This window comes from Vespula vulgaris, chromosome 7 (assembly GCF_905475345.1).
Source record: "Vespula vulgaris chromosome 7, iyVesVulg1.1, whole genome shotgun sequence".
In the NCBI taxonomy this organism is placed as follows: domain Eukaryota; kingdom Metazoa; phylum Arthropoda; class Insecta; order Hymenoptera; family Vespidae; genus Vespula; species Vespula vulgaris.
In genome coordinates, this window is record NC_066592.1 from 7,318,156 (window position 1) to 7,338,978 (window position 20,823).

General features: G+C 31.2%; 2 protein-coding genes and 1 long non-coding RNA gene across 13 annotated transcripts in view; 2 read left to right on the forward strand and 1 right to left on the reverse strand.

The window, feature by feature from the left end:
• Window positions 1–15,511, forward strand: part of LOC127065370 (serine/threonine-protein kinase BRSK2) — a 39,405-nt gene extending 23,894 nt beyond the window's left edge. For 2 of the 11 annotated variants that reach the window (XM_050997601.1, XM_050997611.1), the window contains exons 8-13: window positions 51–337; window positions 4,035–4,198; window positions 4,315–4,467; window positions 4,586–4,760; window positions 5,448–5,677; window positions 6,549–15,511. In XM_050997601.1, coding sequence (XP_050853558.1) covers window positions 51–337; window positions 4,035–4,198; window positions 4,315–4,467; window positions 4,586–4,760; window positions 5,448–5,677; window positions 6,549–6,773 — 1,234 coding nt within the window. In that variant the 3' untranslated portion in view covers window positions 6,774–15,511. Of the gene's footprint in view, window positions 1–50; window positions 338–4,034; window positions 4,199–4,314; window positions 4,468–4,585; window positions 4,761–5,447; window positions 5,678–6,015; window positions 6,447–6,548 lie in introns of those variants that run through there. The other 9 variants (XM_050997604.1, XM_050997605.1, XM_050997610.1 and 6 more) reach the window with 9 other exon arrangements.
• LOC127065397 (uncharacterized) lies at window positions 14,703–16,615 on the reverse strand. The gene is made up of 2 exons (XR_007782036.1): window positions 15,528–16,615; window positions 14,703–15,483 (listed from the first exon to the last, which is right to left on the reverse strand). It is a non-coding gene; the product is annotated as an uncharacterized LOC127065397 (long non-coding RNA).
• Window positions 16,616–18,278: 1,663 nt separating this feature from the next.
• On the forward strand, window positions 18,279–19,321 carry LOC127065391 (apoptosis regulatory protein Siva-like). The gene is made up of 4 exons (XM_050997671.1): window positions 18,279–18,547; window positions 18,639–18,823; window positions 18,886–19,037; window positions 19,114–19,321. The coding sequence occupies exons 1-4, from the start codon at window positions 18,430–18,432 to the stop codon at window positions 19,157–19,159; spliced, it is 501 nt and encodes a 166-aa protein (XP_050853628.1). The 5' UTR covers window positions 18,279–18,429; the 3' UTR covers window positions 19,160–19,321.
• The last annotated feature ends 1,502 nt before the right edge of the window (window positions 19,322–20,823 follow it).

Consider the following 20,823-nt stretch of genomic DNA (forward strand, 5'->3'; position numbering starts at 1 on the left):
ATATTTCCAGAGGTCGTATAAATAAGATAAACGACGCGTTTCCATTTCAGTACGAGGCATCACGCACGACGTTCGCCAAGTACCGGATGTCATACGCACGCATCTCACTCGCACGCATCGACACCTGGTGGTTCACCGTTACACGTACCAAACGTGCCAGGTCTTCTAAGTCCACACAGATCGGTGCCAACCTCTCACATAAGTCAAACGGGTAGTCCGCATCGACTTTCGGCTGTAACCACTACCGGTGGAAATGGTACTCCTCCGAGTCAAGGGGTACCAACTCCAACGCCGGCCCTGGCCAACGTCGGGATCGAATTGAACGATGTTCAACCCGGTGAGTCCCTCTCTCTCTCTCTAGAAATCCAATTTGCTTTTACTAAGCTCATTTGCTTGTACTCTCTGTGTATAGTACACGTTGAAATTCTTAACAAGTTTTCTTACACGATGAAAACCTTCTTCTTCTTCTTCTTCTTCTTATTATTATTATTCTCTTTAAACTACTTTTGTAAACGATCCGAAGCAAAGAACAAAAAAAAAAAAGAAAATAAAAAATAAAGAAAAAAGAAAGAATATGGCGGAGTTATTCCATCAAGAACATCCATCAAGCAATCTTAGAAAAGGAATACAAAGTGACTTTGAACGATATCATGAATAAATCAGAGTATATGTTATGAATTTCGATCGATCGATCATTCGTCCGAACATCTATTTTGCAATTTTATAACACAGATAACATAAACTCTCTACGAGAGGATAAGTTTCCACTAGGATCGATTAATCGAAAACTTCCGACATAGTACGTATTAGATATAAAAGTATCGGGCAAAGGCAAATACATTGCTTTGGCAGCGACGACGCAAACGAGTTCCTATAATCGAATTGATATCTGCGCCAGACATCGCTTTAACCGAAACCACGTGCGTGAAAGAGAAAGATAGAATGAAAAAAAGAGAAAAAAGTGAGTGAGGAAAGAGAGGGGGAGAGAGAAAGAGAGAAATCCTTCTCATCCTTGCCCATTCAAGTCTTATTTTGAAATTCCTCTAATCGATAATAACTCGCTAAATGGCTAATTCTCCGAGCCAGACGATCAAATGCAATAACGATATATACGTCTCTGTGCGTATATGTATGTATGTGTATGTATGTGTATATATATATATATATATATATATATATATATAATATGTATGTATGTATCTTTCTCTCTCCCTCTTCACTTTGGTAGCCTTCATCGAGAAACCGTCAATCGCAGTAACGTTTCATGTGTCATTTCAAGTCCTTCCGAAAATGTAATTTTCCTGACTTTCCGTTTCCTGTTCTCGTATATCGTATAGAAGGTACGATATATAGAACGATCGATCGTATATACAGATTGATTATAATTTAAAAGTCAGGTGAATATTTCCTTTGTTAAGAGGAACAGAAAAAAGAAATATATATATATATATATATAAATATATTTGTATATATATAAATATATGTAAATATAGAAAACTATTAATCATTAACATATATGTAATAATTTCTTTTCGGTATAATTTGCTTAAAATAATTAATTAAAAAAAAAAAATAATACAATATCGTTCCGTAAAACAAAAACTCTAAAACAAAACTAAAAATCACTAAACTTACAGATAATCGGTTTAACAAATAGTCGGGTGTTTTATATTTCGTACTTTGAAAATATTTGACATATAAAATCATGAAACTTTTGTTAATATCAATTTGTATATACGAAAGCTTAATCTTAACCATTGTCATATTCAAATCACTTAATTTTTAAAGTTTTAACATACGAGTATCATCAATTATTACTATTCCATAGTTATTCTTAGCACATACGTAGGCATAATTAAAATTTTTAAAAGCTGTTTAGAAACTATAATACCAAAGTGATTCCGATAATACTTTATAAAGAGCATTAGTCGTTTCTCATAGCCGACTAATCTCACAGACTACCCCAACATTCTAAGGCTATCGAATTACATCAGAGTTCCCTGTGTTTATCGTCTCAAGATCGCGTGTCAATGTTTAAATGGAGCCTATCGCGACGACGACATCAATTACGATAATGTTTCTGAAAAATATTATATATTAAAATGTATATATAACGATATATATGTAGATACATACATATATATAAATTCGTAACGCGAACGTGAAATTATTTATTTTTATAATATAACAAATAAATAAATAAATATATATATACATACATTATATTAATACTGTTTTTAACTAGAAACATTTCTTAGATTATAAAAATTTCTAATATGCAATTTGAAAATATTTCATTATTTCCAATGATTATACGTTATAATAATTATTTAATCGATGCATCTTTTGCTGAGTAAAAACATTTGTTAATATAACAAATGAGTTTCTAGTTATAAATAATCATTAATAAAATATATATTTTTTTATTTACTTGTTATAATCGTGCTTCTTTATTTCTTTTTTTTTGTGTATTAGAAAGTTCCTTTGTAGAAAAAGAAAGGAAAAAGAAAAAGCGTAAACGAAATAATTATAACACATTTATCAAACTTGACAAACGAAAACGTTTCACGCTTGGGGGTGAATCAAAGATCACGTAAAAACCATCTTAGCTGGGAACGGATACAATCACAGAGAAAGAAAAATCGTCGTCGTTGGACAATGATACTGCGAAATGCTTCACTCGACGAATCGCGGCCATCCAAAGTGTTTGCACGAAGTCCGAACAAAGTCCGTGCCGAGGGCATTAGTACCCTCGTCGTCGTCTGAGTACTATGCTTTATCTTTTCGAGCGGGGCGGAGACGCTTTAAAATATGCAGGTGACCTCTGTGAAGCGTGGATTCTCTCTAACGAGAGAATACTGCACGAAAAATCGTCGTTAAAGGGGTGTGTAGCGAACAGTGTAAGAAAAAGAAGAAGAAGATATATACATATATTTATATATAGATATATATATATTAAAATATATGTGTTATGTATATATAAAATATATAACACATATATATAATAGGATGAAACTGTTATGATTAAAGAAAAAATAGTCCTCATAAAAGTCGAATATATCCTTTAATATTCTTTTCTCGCATCGATATAATTTACGATCTATGTAAACCATTTGTACGACAAATTTGTACATAGAAAACTATGCAACGAATTATTATTCGTAAAAATATTGCAACGCAAATGGGAATTTCTGAAATATTTAGCAAAGTAAAAAGAAAATATTCAAATCTTTTCCATGATATATATTTCCATATCATAGGTTGATTCATAATCGAATAATTAAAAAAATAATAGGTAGTACCAAAGGCGTGTACACATATATATATATATATATATATATACTTTTTTTCTAATGGTTCCACATTATCACGAAAGTAGAGTCAGATGGGTCAACTTTGTAATTACCGACACAATTAACGATAATGAACTGGGGAGAACATTTTGAACGAGTCGCTGATAATATCGTCGACAAAAAAAAGAATATAGAATTCATTTGCATATTTTTTTCACGTCAAAACTTTCCACTTGTTTTTATACGTTATTACGAATCGTGTATGAACGAAAGAATATTAGAAATATTTAGAATCGTTAGTATTTTTATCTTATATGATTTATTTTATCTATTATATGATTAATCTCTTAATGGAAAAAAAAAAAGGAGAAATTATCTAGCTCATTTTTCAGATTACTTTCGTGATAAAAAGAAAAGAAAGAAAAAAAAAATAAGAAATAAATCTAGTTGTTCGTTCTTTTTTTCAGTCCTGTTGAAAACAAAATTAATTTACCCTAAAGTTATTTATATCCTCGTCCGCGTAAAATTTGATATTGAATCGATCGAAATAAATTTCATATCGACGTGTACATCCAACGCGTTCGACCCTTAAAAATCTCCCATCCAGGTTAACAGATTAATGGGGAAAAAAAAAGAAAAAAAAATGGGAAAAAAATAAAAAATAAAAAAAAGGAATTCCCTCGCGTTGCAATAGGTATGCGATATATCGAGGTGACACCAAAACGCGTCAATGAAATTCAGTTCGTTTTACAGTGGTCGCAGTTGGTGTTACACCACCAGGCTCGCCACATACTGGCGCAGGTTCCGGCGCTTACCATTGGAGATCTCGATTGACCACATTGAAGAATTCCTTCCTGGGTAGTCCCAGATTCCATCGTCGTAAATTGCTCACTAGTACGGAAGAGGTAAGAAATTTACGAATCGCAGAACGTTTCCGTTTATCGATTCCTATTCAATTCATCGTTTTGAATTCCATCGAACAAAATTGCATTCCAATTTTTCCCTTTCTTTTCTATCTAAGGTACATCTAACACCGGAATCCTCGCCAGAATTAACGAAAAGATCATGGTTTGGTAGTCTAATGACGACCGAAAAAGACGAGACATTTACAGTTCTCGTCAAAGGAAAACCATTGGCCAGCGTGAAAGCCGATTTGATTCACGCTTTTCTGTCGGTGAGCATATAACACATATATACATATATATATACACTTTTCAATTGTACATCTGATTTTAATCTTATCAAATTTTCATTCGTTAAATTTTATTGTTCCATATGCGATCGATTTACAGATAGCCGAGCTATCGCACAGTGTGATTTCACCGATGTCGTTCAGAGTAGAATATAAAAAGGGTAGCACGGCACCAGCCATGTTTCAAAGGCAGGTCCGATTTCAAGTTGACATAAGCGGTATTACGAAGCAGTCTAACGAGCCACTATTCGCCATTACTTTTACGTTATTAAGTGGTAAATATTAAATATCTTACTTGTCTTTCCCTTCTTTTATTGATCCATCACTCGATCATGACGACCTCACATATTTCTTCTCTTTTTGTTGTTTCTTTTTTTTCAAATATAAACGAACAAAAACGTTTCTTCGATTCTTCTCTCTCCTCTCTCTCTCTCTCTCTCTTTTTCGTATATATCCGTCGCGAGTTTATACCGAATGAAAGATGCGGCTAAGCGAATGACAAAACCGAAGGTACAAAGCCCTTTCAAAGTCTGATTGTAGACACCGTAAACCGAGGAAGAGAAAGAAAGATAGATAGAGATACAGATACATATAAATATATATATATATATATATATATATATAAAGAGAAAGAAAGAGAGAGGTAGTTTGGCGTTTGGCATTTGGCAGCCATCCAAGCGCAACTAGATCGATGTTACCTTGGCACGTACGCCTTCTCCATACCGACTTAAATCTTATCTACGTATATTTTACGTACGAAAGAACTATGGTATACGTTATTTCGCACTTATTTTTTATACTTGTCGTAACATTTAAAAACATGATTCCATGATGTCGTCAAGATTCGAGAGAAAAAAAAGAAAAATGATAAATACGATCCCTGCCCGCTCCCCTTTTCTAATCGTTGTATTAAAATTAACAATTATTTAAACAATTTTTCTTTCGTACATTTCTTCCATTAGGAAATATTCGAAGATTTAGGAGGGTCTGCGAACACATACAATCGCAAGTATGTTCTAGAAACGTCGGTTTGAATTTAACCGGACAAACCAGAGCAGCACCACCGAGTCCAAGAGCATCTAGAAAGTTTGCCACGGAAATGAGCGAAAGTTCTAGCTGCGGAAGTGACACCAGCGAAAGGCTATTTCTCAGTCCTCATCCCGCTACCAGACAGGTAGTCTGTTTCAACAAGGTAGTGCACCATTGTCATCATCCTTTCGCCATTTATATTTGTCTTTTCTCTCTCTATTTTTTTTCTTTTTTTTTTCATTGTTTTCTATCGGGGTATTTTTTTCTTTTGTATTTTTTTTGTCTTCTTACTTGTCTCAACAAACTTTAAACGAACTCGGAAAATCTACGTTATGAGTTGATAGCTCCGTTAATGAGACGAGTATAATATCTAATTGTAATTAATCCTTGTAAGAAAAAATAGTAGATGAAAAAGAAAGAAAAAAAAAAAAATGGCTCTTGCGCGTCAGTTTCAGGCACCACTCGTAATCTCTTCTCAGTAATAACGATTTTCGATTTTAGTACCGGATAAAAAGCGAGCCGAAAATGAAAGCTAAAGCCCGAAGAGTGGTCTCGATGTGCGCTCGATTCACGTAAAAATCTTTTTATCGTTTACTCGTCGATCAATCAAAAAATTATTACTATTATTAAAGAAGAAAAAAAAAACAAAAAAAAACAAAAAAAAATTAAATAAATCATCGTTTCCCATATTTAGTCGCTTAGATTGCTCGATAACCATCACGTAGTGAATTCCATTGAATTCGTTAAAATCTCTCATTAATCGCTTAATCGTAGAAAATACTTTAGATTATATAGAGAACACCCCTCTCCCCACCCTTGCCCCTTATTATAGAAAAGTTCCCTTTGATTAGTCTTAGTTTGAACGAAGTAATAATTTTATCGTTAACATATACGTATATAAGATAAAATATTAAATGACAAAGTGTAATTAATTGTTAATTTTTCTTTTCTTCCCCTTCTCTCTCTCTCTCTCTTTCTCTCTATCTCTCTCTTTCTCTCTCTCGCTCTCACTCTTGCTCTCTGTCAACGATCAGATCGACTCGGATATGGAATCGGACACATCAGTGTTCGACGTGAAGTCACCTACGCGCGAAAATGGCCGAAGAAGTTCGACGTCGACCAACAACAACAATCCTTTACCTGGCGACTCAACACCGACACCAGGTAGTCCACCTAAGGCGGTTCGAAGTAATTCCGAAAGTCAAAACACACCGGAAAAAAAGTGCGTCACGACGATGAGCGGCAACAACATAGCGTGATACTATCAGAACTTACGCTTCGAATTCCGATCGAGTCTTAAGAATATCTGGGACAGTGCTCAGAGGTTTTGGTGAGATAGACGGAAAGAAGAACAGATAGACAGGCAGAGAGAAAGAGAAAGAAAAAGAGAGAGAGAGAGAGAGAGAGAGACAGAGAGAAAGAGAGAGACAGACAGAGAGATAGAGAGAAGACCGTCGTATTTTTTTCAAGATCGACCAGAACAGTAACAGATCGTCAGAGCTGAAACATCAGAGCTGAAGAAGAAGAAGAAAATAGGGAAAAAATTGAATACAAAACCAAAAACTCTCATATTGATGTTGGGGAAGGTCGGAAGGATTCAGAAAAAGTTCGTCAAGAAGTTTTAGAAGAAAAAAGAAACAAGAACAAAAAAGACAAAAATACTGGAAAGCTCAATTATTTCAAACGTTACCAGATGCATATATATATATATATATATATATATATATATATATATATATCGAGTGGAAAGAAAAACATTTGAAAGTTTTCTGAAACAAAAGTCACAGTAGGAAAGAATAAGAGGACGAAGAGGAACTAAAAGAGGACCAGAACAACTTCTTAAATGAGATGATGGATTTTTGTTGTTTCAGGATATTACATTTCCGCGTTCCACAGCGAGAAAAGTACGTAAAAAGAATTATGTGAAAGCCGAAATGTTCACTGCCGCTAAGAACTATCGAGTTCGAGCTGGCAAATCAATTGTCGTTCGAATCGAAGCGATCGAATTCAAAATTTCTAGTCAAGAGACGTAAACTTTTAATGATTCATGTATGTCTTTTCGTTTATAACACGATCCCCGACGTTGTTCTTCTTAGATTTTTTGTATTCTCTTTCTTTCTTCTTTTTTTCTAATTCTCTGAGATATAACGATTTTTTGCTTTTTATAAAGAGCGAATAAATTAAGGAACTCATGGAAAACAACAAAATTATCAATCAAATCAAAAAAAAAAAAAATAAAATAAAATAAAAAATAAAAATTGTAACACGAACGAGCCTGGTACGAAAGAAAGAGAAAAAACAATTAGCGAACAGATACATACAAATATATATATGTATGTATGTATGTATGTATGTATGTATGTATGTATGTATGTAGTAAAGAGTCACGAAAGCCAATATCTTATAGAACAAATAAAGAGATAGGAGAACAAGAAGAGTAGAGATGAAGAGCCCAGGATTTTGTCGACGAAATGCAAAGGCGAGAGATTTATTTTTTTCACGCATGAAAGAATAACATTTCAGAAGACTAATATTAAATGCATACGTTAAATAAGTACGTAGTTGATGCGACGTGTATAACTTCTCTGCTTCTCATCGAGAATGGAATATTAGAAAAAGAAAGAAAGAAATAAAACTAAAGAAAAAGAGAGAGAGAAAGAGAGAACGAGAAGAAACGATCACGATTCACATATAAATGACACGGGGATGAATAAGTATCTAATATTTCTATACATAGCGTATGGGATAAGCGATAAAGACAAATATTATTATCATTATTGTACGTACACAATTTTCTCAACACAGACATATCTTGAAATTATCCCAGCTTCGTACTAATGGAAAGATTTAAAAAAAAAAGGGTGGGAGAAATGTTAAAAAAAAGAAAAGAAAGAAAGAAAAAAGGGAAGAGAAAAAAAAGAAAGAAAGAAAGAAATAGAAGAATAAAAGGAGGAAGAAGAAGAAGAAGAAGAAGACGACGAGAAATAAAAGGGATAAAAGTGGGACAAAAACGTTGTAGGACTAATGTGATTACCGACATTATTTTATAGCATGAGACGAGAAGAAAAAAAAAAGAAGAGGAACCAAAAAGGAACAAAAGTTTGCAAGAAATTCGTTAATAAATATCGTGTAATAAAAATGCGTCGCGTTACTTTTTCCACTGGTGTGTTATTCGTGGTAAATTTGTGATTTTACAAGACGCGAGAAAACGTATGTGCGAAATTTGTATTCGATCGGAATTACGGTCGATCGAAAATTTCGTACGTAATTTGAAAAAAAAAAAAAACAAGAAAAGAAAAGAAAAGGAAAAAGGAACACACACACACGCAAAAAAACAAAAGTAAAATAACGACGACGACAATTACGCCCCTTTCAGGCTTTTAAAAAAAGATCGTCTGCGATTAGTTAGAAACTTAGGCGCGAAGATTCGATGTGTAAATGTTTGTTCGAATCAAAATTATAACGTCGAAGCGGTTGGTCCCGATAACTCTCTCGCTTTAGACATAAATATATTATTATTATATCGCACACGGCGACTCGTTCCTATATATAAGTAGCCGAAAAAAGTTACGGCGTTTTTTCGAACGACTGTTTTATGCGATTAGCTGGAATACGCGAATGATCATCGATCCCCTTTTGTCTTTCTTTTCGTTTCGATTATTTCAAAAATGAATGTACGTATGTAATAGAAAATGAATGTATGTATGTGTGTATGTATGTATGTATGTATGTACGTGTATGTGTCTCTTGAGACAAGAACGATGGCCATACTAAAACAAACAAACAAAGAAACAAACAGACAAACAAAAACAAAAAACAAAAATAGCAACAAGAAAATCCTTCGAATCGTTTGTATTTCGTTTGCCTGTTTACCTATTTGCCCTCATCAATCGTGACTTTTCTTCTTCGTGTCGTTCATCCGATCGGAATAATTCTATCATTTTTCTTCGTAATAGAAAGAGAAAAAGAAAAGAAAAGAAACAAAAGAGAATTGAAAATAATCGCGATCAACCGAACGACACGGGAAATGAATTTTCTACAAGTTTCGTTGGAACAAAAAAGGTATCTGCCATTATCAAATTTTAGTCTCTAAGAACGAATTGAAAAATGACATTTTTCGTTTATCTTATCCTCCGTTCTCTACCACCTTTACCTCTCCGTTTCCTCCTTTAAACACCTATCCACCGCTATTTCATTGTTTAAAAATTTTTAAAAATACATATGACATCGTAATCAGCATTTCAAACCCAGGCTTTGCAAAACGAATTCGCAGAATCATGAATTACAAGGATGTGCAAGGAGCGTGTAAAGCGTTTCAATGTAATAAGGGTTCTTATGTAATTAGATAGTCGAGATGAATCTAATTTAGTATTACGTCACACCACTACTTATAAATTGGAAAGTTAGATGTAAGCTTGCGGTTATCTATTTACTAATTGCGAATAAATATAAAACTAACATATATATATATATAAAAATATGATAATATATATATATGATAAGTGATATTATAATAATATAATAATAATGTATTAATATTAATAATAACATTAATAATAATAATATTAATATTAATGATAATAATAATAATAATAATAATAATAACAATAATAATAATAATAATAATAATAATAATAATAATAATAATAATAATAATAATAATAATAATAATAATAATAATAATAATAATAATGATAATGATAATGATAATGATAAATAACAAGGAAAGAAAAGGGGGAAAAAAGTGAGGGAGTTTAAAGAAAAGAAAAAGAAGAAGAGGAAGAGAAAGAGGAAGAAGAAAGAGTAAAGATGGAACAAATTACCGGCCATACTAAACTAGGATTTTATATCGTGCGAAACTAACTAAAAAATATTTAAAAAATAAAAAAAAACAAAAGTAAAAACAAAGAAATAACAATTGAAGAAGAAGAAAAAAAGAAGAGAAAGAGGAAGAGCAAAAAGAGAGAAAACTCGATACTACAGTGAATCCAGAATGAATAGTACGGACCCGCGTGTGATGGGAAGATAAATCACAAATATGGAGGACGGATTATGCAGAATTAAAGAAAAAAAGAAAGAAAAATTACCGATGTAGGGAGGGGGAGGGGATTAGTTAATTGTCTCTTGGTCACGTCGTAGCTAACAAGCGCGTATATGTACTTATATTCGCGAGTGTATCTGTACGAAAATAACGGAATACTCGCTAATCTCTCACGTGTCTCCCATTTATTTTTCGATTCGCTTTTGCGTGTCGCCGTGACTCTGCGATCAAGATTAAGTACATGCGTGATCAATCTTTCCTGCGATCGTTTATTTGCAAACGATCTTCCTCTCTATAAAAATAAAAAAAGAAAAATAAAGAAAAGAAAACAAACAAACAAGAAACAGAGAAAACTCGAAAAAAGAACCGATTATAGTAACAGAAATAAATATCTTAGAAATTTCGTGTATATTATTTTCATGTTATACATATCTGTATACACATATACACGTATGTATATATATGTGTGTGTGTATGTAAATATTACAAACAGATAAGAAAAGACGATCGCTCGATGGACCATCGGCCATCTTGTTTAAAGTTCGCGCATGTAATTAAGTACTTACCCTTGTTCGCAGAGATCTCAACGTGAGACCCACAAACTTGCAGGCATATTAATATAATAGAAATTCACGACACCACATAAATCTTAAGAAACATTGATATATAAACTATAGACCGATGGACGACGTTTGATGATATATAGGGAGATTTTTATACAATTTATAAGGGCGATTCGCGATCGATCGATTGATTTTAATGCACGTTTTTCTATCATTATTATTCTTGCCATGGTTTTCTTAACATGTGTAATTTATGTATATATATAGGTACGTATGTATGTATGTATGTATGTATATATGTATGTATGTATGTATGTATGTATGTATGTATGTATGTACATACGTACTTACTTAAGTATGTTACTTACACGTAAGCAAACTCGTATCATCTTTAAATCTATATACGTTTCAATGATCATCTCGACATTTCCATTGTTATAACATTCCTTCCTCAAAGATATTAAACATTTTTGTGAAGAAAACTTCGATCGAAACGACGAGACATTCCTAACGATTATGATTCGCTGAATTATAATGAGAAGCAAAAGACACAAAAGACATATACACACATGCACACAAAACTTCGCGCATATTGGTGCACTGTCGTGTCTGGGCATTATATTATCTATTGTAAGATACACACTCACACGTACCTTCTCTTTTTTTCTTTCTCTCTCTCTTTCTCTCTCTCTCTTTCTTTTTCACTTGTAGTTTAAAATTATTTATTGTTATTCTGCTTCAAAAGCGATCGTGTAATTGTGGATCTCTTGTAGATCTCTCTCCCTCCCTCTCTCTCTCCTTCTCTCTCTCTCTCTCTCTCTCTCTCTCTCTCTCTCTGTCTGTCTGTCTGTCTGTCTCTAAGTCATTTGTTAGATAAACCTTAAATATTGATATTATTTTCTCATATCGTTTTAGTCGCTAATTTTTAACATATAATACATCACGCTATTAGATAAATCTATGATACAAATACAAAAACGAAAGCAAAAACAAAAAAAGAAGGAAGCTTATTTATTACTCGGCTTTGTTCACGAGCACGTTGAACGAATTTTTGTCAGGTCTCTTGAGAGACTTTTCATATGAGAAAACGCGTCGATGAATAATTAAAAAAATAAATAAAATAAAAATAGAAATTGCCATGTATCGGCAAATGACGACGCTTCAAAATATGTGTATGTATGAATGAATGAATATATGTATGTATGTATGTATGTATGTATGTATGTATGTATGTATGTATGTATGTATGTATGTATGTATTTATATATTTATTTATTTATTTATTTGTTTATTTATTTATTTATTTACTTCACCGATAACAACAAAAAAAGCGATTAAAAAAATCATAAAAAAAAAGCAATTAATTCTTTCGACGAGCGGATGATACGTCAATCGTAATAATGATCATCGTTATATTATCGTTGTTACAACAACGAAAAGAAAAAGAAAAAAGAAAGAAACTTCTCAGAGAGAGATAAATCAAGTTTGACTATAACGCGTCGAAATCGCATGTTTTCAAAAATATCGACCGGAATATCTTCATTGCAGCACATATCAACGAGATGTTGTTTGAAACGTTTTCAAAAAAAAAAAAAAGAGAAAGAAAGAAAAAAGAAAAAAAATGCAAACAAACGAAAAAGGAAAAAAAAAAGTAGAAGAAAAATGGAGAATATTTAGACGCGACATAAATCGAGATTTTTTTTTTTTTCAATCACTGAGATATGACGCTTTTCCTAATCTCATGGAAATAATATTTTCACTCGACGAAAATAACGACGAGAGGCATCGTTTTATTGTTTATCGTAATGCTTCTATTTATATATATGGTCAATATTTTTATTAATTAATGGTAAGTATTTTATCAAATAAATGGTCAATATGTATGAATATTTTAATGAGTATAAATAATTAAATGTCAGAGTTTGTATCATTTATATTGTTTACCTATCGATATTTTATTATAAAGACTGACCGTTCGTTTGGAATTACTGACCAAATGTTTAAAAATATTGATCGAATTAATAAAGAAAAGTCTTAATGTAATACCTGAAGTAAACCCGAAGTGGATCGAGATATATAAATATGTACTTCTTCGACGTGTATAATATCTAAGATATTCGAGCCAATATATGATATATCCCCGAAAGTAATGATATAGAAAGAGCGTTTAAGAAAGAAAGAAAGAAAAAGAAAATATCCATGGAGATAAGTTAGTCGTTGTTATTAATATGTAGATCAGAAAAATTCGTGCTTTCTTCATGTGTAAACAAAATATCCATAGATCGTTCTATGCTCCTGTGTATTCCGAAAATTATCTAAATATATATGTATGTATGTATGTATATAAATACTTAGATACATACATATGACTAAAAGAAAACTATTCTTATTTCCGTTTGAAAAAAGAAAACGAGGAACTTTTTCAAATGAAAATTCATTCATTGTTTAATTATTTCGTCACGAGAATTTTACTTTGAACTCGAACATTACGTTAATTTATTTGTTCGTTATTGAAAAATGATTACTATACTTTTACTATACGTTTACCGTTATTATACTTTCATTATACCGATACTGTACTTTTCTTACTTAGCTCCTTTATATTATATACGAAAGAAAGTATTCCAAATCCTAGTATTTTTTATTTACATGTACATATATACTACATACATACATACTTACGTACGTACGTATGTATATACGTACATAGAAAAGAAAAATTTTTATTTCATCTTGAATCAATTTGATTATATATATTTAATTGAAAGAATAGAAAACAAGTCGAAAATCTGTCGTTTATCTATATTGTAGTATTATAAAATACTATCTGTATGTAGAAGAAAATCATTGTTAAAAGATTTAAAAGCGATCCAGTACACACACGCACGCACACACACACACCTATCTCTCTTCCTTTCTCTCCCCACCCTCTCCTTCCCTCTCCCTCTCTCTCTCTCTCTCTCCCTCCCTCTCTTTCTCCCTTTCAATAACACTGTATAGGATACAACAACAACATAGTTACGATAGTGTAGATAACTTTAGTCTTCTTTTAGAGTTCTCTCTATACAGAGAGGGAAAAGGAAAAGCGTAATAACTCATAAATACTCGATTTCATTGATCCTAAGAACGTAGAAAAATAATCATCGATGGTGCTCGTTAATAAGCACATTAAAAACGTTCAATCGTAATCCTAATTATAATTAACAGCTACATAGTTCATCTTTGCCTATGATATAATATCGCGTGCCATCCATAGTCCTATTATAACGAATCGATATATATTATATTGTATTGTTAAACAATCTAATATCCGTATTATCCGTATTACACAACGTAATACAAATCAGTTCGTGTATTATCTATCCAATATCGACGATATTTTGAAAAAGAAGAAGAAAAAGGAGGGAAAAAAATAAAAGAAAAGAACAAAAGGAAAACCTATCGGGATTCTTCGTTAATGTAATAACGATTTTAGCCTAATCGATACGATGATCATCATCCGATAACGTTAACTGACGTTCGTCGTGCAACATTCAAACGAGATAGCAAATACACACACATACACACGCGACATATATACACGCATACACGCACATTCATTTATTAATAGGATCTACATTTTAAACGTAGTAGAACGAAAAAAAAAAGAAAAAAGAAAGAAAGAAAGAAAGAAACATGACGAAGAAAAAAAAAGTAAAAAGAATAATGATAATAATAATAATAATAATGATAATAAAAAAAGAGAAAAGATGAGACCGCTTTTACGGTTATTTTCAAAACTTCACTGCATTTACATTCGAAAATGGCATACTAATCATGGTAATCACAGGGAAAGGAAAAGAATATGAATGATCGGAAGATCGAAATGTTGGAACTTTTGGAGTGAATTTTCGAGAAAGAGAAAATGACGATGATGAGAAAGAGGAGGAGCAGGAGGAGAAGCAGAAGGAGAAAGAGTTGGAAGAAGAAGAAGAGATTGAAAAATAACAAAAAATAATAATAATAATAATAATAAAGAAAGAAAAAAATATATATACATATAGATACATATATATTTTACTTTCTCTTCTATATATAATATCTGATAGATGGTTCTCGTATGTCCAACGATTCGATCATTCCGATGTCGATGATATTCTGTAAAACGTCCATGACAACTGACAATAACGGCTGTGAGTGCAAAGACGCTCTTTCTCTCTCTCTCTCTCTCTCTCTCTCTCCCTCTCTCTTTCTCTCTCTCTCTTTCAATCTCTATCTATCTCTCTTACTCTCTTTCTCTCTCTATCTATCTCTCTTGCTCACTCTTTCTCTCTATCTCTATCTATCTGTCTCTCTTATTCTCTCTCTCTCTCTCTCTCTCTCTCTCTCTCTCTCTCTCTCTCTCTCTCTCTCTCTCTCTCTCTCTCCACAAAAAAGAAATGACGTAACTCTTCTAATTTTTAATAAATAAAGCTTCGCACGATTTTATCTGCGCTTCTCCATGTAATTTATACATAAACGTACGTTCAAAGACGTAAGAAAGAAAAAGAAAAGAAAGAAGAAAATACACAGAAAAGAAAATGAAAATGAAAAAGAAAAAGACAAGAAATATTGAGAGAATCGAATCCGAATATATCGGACGCGTGCCGTCGAGCCGAGGCCGAGTTAATAACGAAACGAAAATAATTTTCGAAATAGCAACGACGACACATTCTATTCTTCGAGTCGCTACTTTTTCATAATTTATTTGTACATTATTTTCTTTTTTTCCATTTTTTTCCTTTCTTTCATTCTTTCTTTTTTGTTCTTTTTTGTTAAACAACGATCTTCTCGTCCGCAAATGAGCGTTCCTGATGAGTGACGTTCGTTTACTTTAATTACGAAGTGGGAGGTTAATTCGGATTAATTTAATTAAAATCGATGTAATTACATATTCGAGTAATAAACGACGCGAGAATTATAATCGTTAATCGGATAAACGTAAAGAGAAAACACAGGAACGTTTTGATGCACGGAGGCGGGGGACGGGGCACGGGAGACGAGGGTGGCAATGAAAGAAACATAAAACATACATAGCCACACGTAACATACAAAACATATGAAACATACATTAAGGCAAACACACCATATACGATATATATATACATATATATATATATATGTATTTTGTACTCACTCTGCACACCGAGATCCACTAAAAAGAAAATATTCGAGATGCTTGCCGGTTTCTTCGTCTAACGCTTAAAAATCTCCTTTTATTAGAAGAAAAGTCCGCACAAGAAAATACGAATCGCACAAGGCACATAATACACAAAGAAAAGGAAACACGAATGAGGTATAACGAGGAACTACCGATTCGAGAGTTCGCATTTCGAGAATCGCAAGCAAAATCTCGAATCGATCAATATAGTGAAATCTTTATATACATATACATACGTATGTAGTTATGTATGTATGTAGCTCTTCGATTGGATAACAATACTTCGCGTTGATTGGACGAAAGGATCGAAAGAATATATCGAATATTATATAAAAAAGAACAAAGAAAACGACATTATTAAGTATAGATGCGTTACCATTACAAGTGTTACAAATTGCCTTTCACTAGGCGCCAAATACAAAATTATTGATCTTTCGATCCTATTTGCCTTGTACGATTTATATTATATCACCATTTTCTTGTCGACTTTCCTCACCGTAATCCTTTTTATCGCGTAATTTTTTACGCATAAACGAACAACGTACCCGTATGCCACGTATTCAGTGCACTTGCAGTGATCTATTTTTTTACGATGAACAAACAACACATAACCCTTCAATCCGTGTTCCTCGAAGTAGAAAAGATCGCCGTCTTTTTCTTAATAATACTAATAATACTAATAATAATAATAATAACAACAATAATAATAATAATTAATAATAATAATAATTAATAATTAATAATATTAATAATAATAATAATAATAATAATAATAATAATAATAATAATCCAGCAACGGTGTACGCGTATTGTGATCCAAGTGTCTCACGGTCTTGCTAATAATAAGTAAACAAAATGAAGCTAAAATTAATTATTATATTTCTTAGGATTATATCTCCCGAATAATTAAGAGGCGCATCATAGTGATCTCTTTTCGTGTACGATGTTCGCTGTAATTTATTAGACACGCAACGGTTACCAAAGAGAGAGAAGCGATTTATACATGTATATATGTATATATATATATATATATTAATTATATATATATATATATATATATATATATATATGTATATGTCGTTTGTTATAGGTTTATTTTTACGTATTCTATATCGACTCATTTACAAATTAATGTTATTTCACACGGTTTACTTGTGGAACGAGCTGATAATTGCGGTGCACACAGTTATCGCATTTTGCAATTAAATACTAATGTTTGTCATGCTACGACTATAAATTATTATGTATTATTATAATGGGGTAAAAGAAAGAAAGAATGAAAGAAAGAAGAGTAAGAAGAAGAAGAAGAAAAAGATAAGATACGTATGTCGTTACTTTTCAAGCAAACGAAAGAAAGATAACGATGCGGATAGGAGATGAAAAAGAATTGTAACATATTTGTTGATGGCCAATATCAAATATGTATAAAAGTAATAATAATAATGCAACATTACTAATAAACAAATATTACTAAAGTCGTCGCATTTTAATCCTTCATCGATTGTATATCATCGATTGTATGTATCATCGATCCATTTTCGCGTCTTACGAAGAAGTTTATTTTGTTTATTTGTTTATTCGTTCCTAAACGTCCGAATCTTTCTTTTGAAATCAACGATTTAAGGAGGATAAAGAAGATGGAGTGGGGAAATACGATATTTGTATAACTGTCGCGAACTACGCATGAAAGAATAGAAAGGAGAGAAATTAACTACTTTGAAGAAATCCTGTCGAAGTGACGCATTGTATGTTTTTATATATGAAAAATGTCCCATTTAGAAGAGGAAATATGTGAATAAAGAAGGAAAAAAATTCAATGGTAACGTTCGTTATTTTATATATGTATGTATGTATTTGATTTGAATATTATCTCGGTTTAATTTTGTATCGATCATTTTATAATACATATCGTATACTTTTGACCTACAATTTGACATTAAATTTCTATTAAATATCTAGAAAATATTATTAATCCGAATAATCTGTTGTGTGATATATCGAAAATTTAATTTGGAATACGATTACGTAGATTATAGAAGAGACAATGACTATGGAATGACGTTACGGTTATGTTACTTTCATCAGTGAATATCTCCGAGTTAAAGTTAATATTCTTGTAAAATCAAATAAATATGACAAAGCGAGCTTGTCCTTACGAGGAAAATTTACTTCCTCAATTAAAAGTACACGTGGGGCAAAGAGAAATTGATAATGGAATTGCCGAAAAAGAACGAATGAAGCAAGTTTATGGTAAAGAGGTTATATTGTGATTATTTTAGAAATATCGCTTCTTTTTTGTTCAACTTTTTCTTCACACTTGTTTTTAATACTTTGTATCCAGATAAAACCTTGAATTTATTAAAAGAAGGTGTTAAAGAATATTCACAGAATTCGAATACAAGTCAAATGGAGTTAACTGAGTTACCATTAACAAAAATAACTTCTCGTGAAATGAAGCCTGAACGTTCAAAACAAATGATTTTAAATAGTAAATTGCAATTAGAAAGCAGTGATAAAATCATATCAGTATGTACATGTTTTTAAAGTTGTTCGTTTGTTGATTCGATTTAATGATAGCTTTATTCTAGGATGCACAAGTCGACCTTTGTGGATGTTGCAGAGTAATAGATTCAAATTCAACAAACAAATGTTTTTACTGTGATCAAGTATTATGTACCTTTTGTTTATGTCAATGTATCAAATGTTGTGAGCTATTCTGTCAAAATTGTTCTTTACCCATGTAAGTAATTTTTAATTTTATATTCATTGAATGTGATATTTTCATTGTTTTTGCATTTTATTACATTTTTTTGCAGATATGATACTGAACGAAATCATGTGTGTCTCAATTGTTATTATTGATCAAACATAAAATGCTAAGTTTTATATTTTATTTTCTCTTACTTTTTGTATTATTGCATGTATTATTTAATATTATTATTTATATGAGATTAAATTAAAAATTTGTTTGCAGTGTGGAATAAAATTATATAATAATAAATGATCAATAATTTTTTCAACATTTCAAGAAATTATTGTTCTTTGAACAAAAACGAAATTACTCTTATAATAAATTTGCACAATTCGATAATTTTTAAAAATATGTTCAAAATCCGCTATACGTTTCATTACATATTTTAGAATCTTACTGATTACATCATCCCACATTCAACTCCAACATTCCATAAGAAAATTTCAAATGCATGTTATAAAAAATGAAAAATCATATATTTACAATATGAATGACACAATATATAAACACATTAAAATTAGATATTTTCAAAAAATTTTAGGAATATTCAACAAATATCTTAATTTTGCATAAGAAGAACAAATACATTTAACATTAATAAACATGCACGTATTTGTGAAACAAAAACATTAATTATGAAAATGTAATAGATTGATATTTTTCATAACAATGTTTTGAACGTACGTAAACATACATACATATCACAGCTCATATAAAACTCCAAAACATAGAGAATACACAATGCTTGATTTCGAAGGACATAAATATTATTCTAGCTTTGTTCTTTTACCATTATCCGTATATGTTTTCGGTAGACGTAGTGTGTTGTTATTCGCTTCAGTCATCGTTAGAAAGACGTGAGGAACGGACGTGTGGAGCGTGCGATAATAAACGAGTATTACGTGAAATTATTAACAAATCTTTCTTTTATTTAAAACATACAAAGAACATGCGATGTATAATACAGTGTACATTATATATAAATGATTTAGGACAAAAAGACGTAAGTAATTTCAATAAAATTGGTATAAAATATAATAAATTTAAATCGTATTATGTGTTTCATAAACGTTTCATAATTTCAATATTATAAGTATAACAATATATGTGTGTATGTGTATGCGTATATTTTTTTGTTTTTTATTTAGATTCGAAGATGAACGATCATGAAGAAATATATCTTCGTGCTAAAAAAAAGTGATGCGACTTGAATTCCAATATGAGATCGGTGAAAGAAAATCATCCGCTGGAAATCTGCGAAAATAGGTATTGTAACAAAAGAAAAATAATACTCAATTGATTAATGTAAATCAAAAAGATTTAAAATCAAGCAATAACGATGATATATTTAATTTTCAAGATATCTGAATATTATTTATTATTTATTATTAACTTATTCTCAAAAAGTTTTGAATAAGTTAAATAATTAAGATATAGGTTAAAAAAATCTTTATGATTCATGATCAAATGATATTAATACTTTGCGAATTTTACTTTACAAATATAAATACAATGGACATTTCGAACATAATTTTATTGTTAATTTCTCAAGTAGTAAGTACAAAAACTCGTATATTAGAACTCGTGGGATTACGAAAGATTAATATATGAGTGATTTTATAAGAATAAGTTCTCAATTAAATAAAAATATATCTTTTAACAATAATTATATTTATGATCTGTAAGGGAATAATAAATAAAAATATGTGTAGATGAAGTGTTGTAGAAATAAGCATAGATCATAGAATAGCACAAATTTATTTGTATAATAACA

Coding starts and splice junctions, on each gene's coding strand:
- LOC127065391 (XM_050997671.1), top strand. CDS start 18,430: ATGACAAAGCGAGCTTGTCCTTACGAGGAAAATTTACTTCCTCAATTA. Junction 18,824..18,885: donor GCAGTGATAAAATCATATCA/GTATGTACATGT, acceptor GCTTTATTCTAG/GATGCACAAGTCGACCTTTG. Junction 19,038..19,113: donor CAAAATTGTTCTTTACCCAT/GTAAGTAATTTT, acceptor ATTTTTTTGCAG/ATATGATACTGAACGAAATC.